At 49.3% G+C, this 6,863-nt stretch overlaps 1 protein-coding gene across 1 annotated transcript in view; it reads left to right on the forward strand.

Annotated features, from left to right (window-relative positions):
* Positions 1 to 6,552, forward strand: part of ZIC4 (Zic family member 4) — a 13,014-nt gene extending 6,462 nt beyond the window's left edge. The window contains exons 3-4 of the mRNA XM_006028250.1: positions 1,008 to 1,619; positions 6,113 to 6,552. Of these exons, the coding sequence (XP_006028312.1) occupies positions 1,008 to 1,619; positions 6,113 to 6,552 (1,052 nt within the window). The remainder of the gene's footprint in view (positions 1 to 1,007; positions 1,620 to 6,112) is intronic.
* The last annotated feature ends 311 nt before the right edge of the window (positions 6,553 to 6,863 follow it).

Genomic DNA, 6,863 nt, shown 5'->3' on the forward strand with positions numbered 1-6,863 from the left:
GTCAGGGGGGGGGTCCCCGGCGGGGGGGCGGCCAATGGCAGGGCTCCGTGATTGTTTCGCTCTCCGGGCCGGAGCCGTGTCCATGAATCTATTCAGTAGCCTCTCAGCGTCCTGCTGCTGCTTCTCAAGCCTATGGGATTCCACGTAGGCATCTGGGGGGGGAGGGGGGGCGAGGAGGAAAAATAAATAAATAATGGGAAAGTACAAGAAAAAAAGGAAGAAAGAAAAAAAAAAAAAACCCAAAAGCAAAAAAGCAAGCAAGCAAAGCAACCCCCTCCCCCGCCCAGCCCCACAACCGGGAACCAGACTTGGAAAACTTTGAAAAAAAGTTTGTGCCTCTCTCTCTCCCTCTCTCCCTTTCTCTCTCCCTCTCTCTCCTCCCCGCTGTCAGGTGACTTTTTAGAATTAGAAGCTAATGAGCGTGGATGCTTTGGGGAGCCCAGTGATGGACCCTGCTGCACTCTCCAAACGGAACACGGCGCTGAGATTAGTAGACTTGGCAGGGGCTCATCACCACCACCACCACCACCATCATCATCACCCCCCTCAGAGCATGACAGGCTTCCCGGGCTTCGCCGGGCATCCCCACGCCATGGCTCCCACGCACCCTGGGGAGTACGCCGCGGAATCGCGCCTAGGGCCGAGTCCATTCCGGTCAGAACACATGGGGCACCATCACCACCGCCATCATCCTCCACCTCATCATCATCATCATCACCCCGCGGCCCTTAAACTCAGCCCTGCCCCTCATCCTCATCCCCACCACCAGCACCACCACCACCATCGTCCTCTGGCAGGCCAAGCTGAGGTGGTCTCTTGTCAAACAGGAGCATTTGGCCCGGCGCAGTCAACAACAGTCCCTTACCCAGTTTCTCACACAGCCCAGGCTATTCCAGCAGGTAGGGACTTTTTTATACGCAGAGATCTGACAGCCCCAGTCATGCCAGGGCTAACTGAGCAGCACACTGCTACAAGTTCTCACCACGGACTGTTTGTCTCAACAACAGGTAGCTACCCCGGACACCATGGTCACCACCACTCAGAAGCTGGGAATCATTCTCTGTTCACTGGACTCCATGAGCAGCCTCCCCATGCAGCTCCAGGTGGCCATCTAAACGGACAGATAAGACTGGGGTTACCTGGAGAAATGTACGCCAGGTCTGAACATTTCACTCAAGTACCAGCCTCCAGGACAGATCCTTTTGCTGCTTCTTCGCTTCATAGCTACGGTGGCATGAATCTGAACGTGAATTTGGCTCCACATCACGGCCCCGGCGCCTTCTTCCGTTACATGAGGCAGCCCATCAAACAGGAACTCATCTGTAAGTGGATTGAGTTGGACCAGACTCCCAAAAAATTATGCTCGAAAACTTTCAGCACGATGCACGAGCTGGTGACTCATGTCACCGTGGAGCACGTTGGAGGACCCGAGCAGTCCAATCACATCTGTTTCTGGGAAGAGTGTCCGCGAGAGGGGAAGCCTTTCAAGGCCAAATATAAACTTGTAAATCACATCCGAGTCCACACAGGTGAAAAGCCCTTCCCTTGCCCGTTCCCAGGCTGTGGGAAAGTGTTTGCCAGATCAGAGAATCTCAAAATACACAAAAGAACTCACACAGGTCAGTATGGAAAGCTCTCCTTACTTTCTCTATTTTATTCAGCATCCTGTTTAAGAAGTGTGTTGCTCGCGTTGTTAGTGAATGCACGCCAAATTATTCTTTAAAATACATTCTCAGCCTTGTTTGCTTTTTTTCCCGATTTGAAAAAAAATGCACCTCAAAAGTAATGGATGTACGTTTTAAAAGCTAATGCAGACCTCTGTAACGTGTGTGCATATCTGTCTGTGTAAATATTGTAAGTTAGAGGCTGTTTCTTTGTAGACACTAAGGCGAGGAATTTTTCCCCGGTAGTTTAAAAGTAGTTGGAGGGGGGGGGGAATGCAATGGTTATGCAAGCTGGCAAATTAAAAGTGAACAATGGAAGTTACAACTTGTCTAGTCAGTTTTGACTGATGTTGCCGATATGCTGCTGCCTCTAACATTGTGAGAATAACACAGCTGCGACCTTTCCGTTCAACAGTTCTGTTTTGGTCAGATGGAGTTTCAAATGTTTGATCTGAATTACACTGACATTTTAAATGAGCATTACCATCTTAACCACTTCGTGCCGCTGCAAATACGGGGTTTTGATTCTACGGAGGAAAAAGAAACCCCAAACCTGGTAATGTTTCGGCCTGCACATTTTGAAATGTCATTTGCAGAACTGTTAAGTGAGATTGGGACATGTGTCAGAAACATCTGTTAGTTCTAGTTAACAGAAAGGAAAGTAACTCCCTGGAAGATTTTGCAAAGCTATGCTTGAACTCTTCCGGCCAGAAAAGCATCTATAATTAATGAAATTGCACGTAGAAAGTTTTCACACTTCCAGGAGCAGCCTGTGAAGTTGTATTAATTAGTTTAGCAGCCGGTGTTTGTAGTCTCGAGCGCTGGCTTTTTTTCTGAGGGAGAAGATAAGGAATAAGCCCTTTTTGGAAAATTAAATCTGTTCCAGCATAGGGTTTTCCACCCCTCTCCCCCTCCTTCCCTCCCTCCCCTGTACAGCCTTATGCACTGCTAGGGAAACTACATAATCCTATTGTAGGATCTGTTTACAGCCAAGCGATTTTTTTCGCCCTCCAGTTTATAAAACTCCCCCTCCCCCATGCTCGGTCTTCGCCTTGACCCGAGTGGAGCTACATTTTACGATGCAACTCTCCGTGGTATAGTAGGCAGGCGACATGGGCTAATTTTGTGTCGATATATTCTAAATATAGCAGAGCCACTTTATCCCGATTACGAAGTAGCATTTGGCAGGGTTGTGCGAACAGCTTATTTATACATCTATGCACGGAGGCTTAATGAGACCAATATGCCTTCGATCCTCTTTTTTGGAGTAAAACAAGAAAGCCCACGGAAGAGTTATGGTGTCTAAGGCATCTTCGGGCTGGCTCAGAACAGGTAGACCCATTAAACAGGAGAGTTGTCCCTTAATGACAGTGTTTTTCTTAAGTAAACAAACTTTTACTGCTCTTTAACGGCCTCACTGTTTGAAGTCTGTGAAGCAGAAAATGGTTAAATTCTTGGTGAAATTGACCTACATCAGAGAAGCAGGTTCAGGGCATGACAGGAATCGTGGGTTTGGGTTTATTAAACATCATTTCGTACGTATGTACTTTTCACTTTAACTTTCCCAGTGATTAATTGCTGCATTGTGAAAACTCCTGCAGGGCCTTTACGGTTCTACCGTTTCTATTAAACACCCATAAGTTGTCAAAAACAAAATGTTTCTGAAATCGTAATAGAACTTGCTACAAATTATTCATGAAGACAGTTCTAGATTCAACAGGAAAATAATTGCCTCCTCAAATATTAATGACTTTTCGTTTCTCTGAGGCTGGGAAACGGGGGAAGAGAGTGGATTTCTTGCGATTTTAGAATTTTCGAGATTAAATTATAGTCATTAATTCACAAAGATACGGAACAGGCAGGGCTGGCAGGGATTCACTTTCTTCTTCAAGCTTGCCAGGAACAATGGTGAAAAGTCTGGGATGGGAAGGGCTTTTCCCAGCACTACAACATATCTTCCTGCTTCTAGTTTCCAAAGCCAGCATTCACAGTGTTATGCTCCCTTCCTCCCCCTGAGAATTTTGTAAATACCTTAATCCACTCGCGGAGTTGGGGGATTAGGCTACAATCTCCAAGTTGAATTTCACTGAGCAGTTTTGCACAGCTACAAGTGTGGTTTTAAAATGGCGGTTTCCACTCTCCGCTTTTCCAGAGCCGTGGTAACTTTTTACATTTGGGCTTACAAAGGAAGAACAGTCCAAAGATCCTCTTTTTTCTTAAAGGATAAATATTTGCAGGCAGGAAACCCTGCTCTCTACCAGGGACCATTGCACATTCCTCGGCTTGCTCCTAGTTATCGAGGCGCTCAAAGAATGCGAGCCAGGCAGCTGAGAAAATGTGCCTTCTGTTTTCAACCCGAGCTGATAGCGGACTGAGCGGAGGGGTTTTCCACCCGCTGGATCACAGGGGTTCAGCGAACTTGTGCATTTCTTAGCTCCGGAGAAATGAGATCTGCCGCAGTCCCTTTTACCTGAATACAACTCGCTTTGCACAAACCCAGGTTTACGAGGATGGCTTTCCCAGGGGTCTCCTAACTTACTGCTTGCTTGTACTACACTAATATCCTTGATTTGTTGTCTCAACGTAGATGCTGAAGGTCAAACTGTTTCCTTACGTGAAACTGTCATTAGACTATCTAGAAACTATCCTTAGGTTCCTACACCTACATTTATCGAAGCTATTTTGTTGCAGGACCTGAGCTGCACCGTTTTGTAAGTGATCTGATTTTTTTTTTTGAACGAGTGTGAATTTTGCCAGGTATTTGCCTGTTTTCTATTTAAACGTTAGCGCTACAGTGCGGGAGAGACTGTCATTGATTATTATACTGAAAGGGACTTAGTTTAAATATGGAGCCAGGACTTTTTTTTCCCCGCCCACCTTTTTCAAGTACATTTGCATTAAATATTTAGCATGCATTAATTTATTAAAGGACCGCTCTATATTCAAAATAAATATAATAAAGGTTGCCTCGCTCCGAAATTAGTAATTGCAAACTGCAAAGGAAAAAAAAAATCAACATATATAAACATGCTACATTCTTTTGACCAAGTGCGCCATTATGGTGCACACAGTGGCTTTTGTTTGCACATCAAATCCAAATAAGTTCAGTCGCCTTTGCACACTGATACTATGTACTACTGAATCTTAAAAATAATATTCCCGCAGCTCGGATAGCAGAAGGGTCGTGCTCCTTTGCACGCGTGTTTTGCGGATTTATGTGATCAGTTAGAGCTCCGAATATCATTTAATACTGCAATTGTCTTGAAATGCGCACCCTATGTATTACGCAGTACATTCTTGTAGAGAATTGTAGGTGTCCCCTCTCACGACTCAAGCAATGCGATTTATTTTTGCAATGTTTGATCTCACATATCACCACCGAAACGAGACCCGATTTACATCTCCTTCATTACTGGTTATGTTAAAATGGTGTAAGGTTCTTACCCTAACAACAACAGCAGCAGCAGCAGCAGCAGCAGCAGCAGCAGCAGCAGGCATTGGCCTAGTCACTCTCTCAGTGAGACTGCATCCTTTAACATCTCACAATCAATGTGCTTTTAAGAGGACTCCGGTCTTTAAACATCTCGAGATAACGTGCGGTTGCAGCAAGTGGGGGGAAAAATCAGTCGTATGTCTGAGATACAATTGTAATCAATACAAGAATACGCTGTATCAGATGTGACTGAGCAAGGTTATGAATAAGACGCACCTCTGGGAGTGTGAGAGATGTATTTAATGTATAAACGTTCCCAGGCACAAATCGTTGACCACTCCTGCCAGAGCGCCACTGACCCCTGCCACACAAAGCACACACCGGTCACTTGTAGTGCGCACTTGGGCTTTAAGTTGTCCGGCTTCTTTGTCCTGTGCACAAACCTCACTTTAAGCAACAATTTAGGGGAAGGGGAAATGACTAGCGTTCAATAAGGGAGATAGGGCCGCTGGGGCGACAACGCGGTGCGTGTGACCGCGTGTGATTGTTTGTGCGCGGTTGTGCGTGAGCCATTGTGCAGGAGGCAGCAGCGGAGAGGGTGCGTGGCGGGTGTATTGTGCCTGGTGCGGTGCGGTGCGAGGAGGGGAGGTGCGTGATACGGCGCGCGTGACCGGTGCTGTGCGTGTCGGGGGGGGGCGAGCCAATGTGCACGTAAGGGCCCCATTGTGACGTGCTGCTGGGAGACGGGGGCGCGTGGAAAAAACAAAGGCACCGGCCCGAGCGCAACGTGCAGGCGCCGTGCGAGCCGGGGCGGGCTGCAGGCCGGGTCCGCGCGGGTGCTCCTGTCCTGCTGTTTGCGGCGGAATGGGGGGTCCCGGCGGAAGGGCCAGAGGAGAGCTCTCCGTCCCGGGGGCACGCGGAGGGACTGCATGTTTTAAAGCCCTGAGGACCCCCCTCTCCCCTCCCCCCGCACCCAGTTTACTAATGTCTGTCCTCGTTAATTGCATTCTTCCAGGGGAAAAGCCATTCAAATGTGAATTCGAGGGCTGTGACAGACGCTTCGCCAACAGCAGTGACAGGAAGAAGCACTCTCACGTGCACACCAGCGACAAACCGTACAACTGCAAAGTGAGAGGCTGTGACAAGTCCTACACGCACCCCAGCTCCCTGAGGAAGCACATGAAAGTGCACTGCAAGTCCCCTCCGCCGAGCTCGGGCTACGAGTCCTCCACCCCGTCCCTCGTGTCTCCCTCCTCGGACTCCGGCCGGGAGCCGCCCGCCTCCTGTTCGCACGCCGAGCCCGCGGCGTCCTCGCAAAGCGCCGCGAACCTGAGCGAATGGTACGTGTGTCAGAGCGCGGGGGCCAGCGCCATCCCGACTCCTCCCAGTAACTCTCCGTCTCCGGGCCCGGGAGAGGCCTCTTGCACGAACTGTGAGCCCAGGCCCAGTTGCTAAGCGCACACACCACTGAGAAAGGGCTTCGCCCACTCCGCTGTCCGGATCTCCCCGCGCCTGCTTGGCCTGCCCCTGGTCCCTTTGCCAGGCGGGAGCAGTGCACAGAGGCTGGCCAGGCCACTCCAGGGGAAGCCTCGCTAAGGGGGGGAGCAGGGGACAGAGGCTCCGCGCGGGCACACGGCCACGGGCCAGAAGACCCCTTGTAACATAGATTCAGCCCTTCCATGTTCCGAACTGTGTCCACGGTCCCCAGCACACGTGAAGGCAACTTCCGTTGGTCCTCGTTGCTCCCGCATCCTCCCCGCATTGCC

The sequence above is a fragment of the Alligator sinensis genome, unplaced genomic scaffold (genome assembly GCF_000455745.1).
Source record: "Alligator sinensis unplaced genomic scaffold, ASM45574v1 scaffold39_1, whole genome shotgun sequence".
Lineage (NCBI taxonomy): Eukaryota > Metazoa > Chordata > Crocodylia > Alligatoridae > Alligator > Alligator sinensis.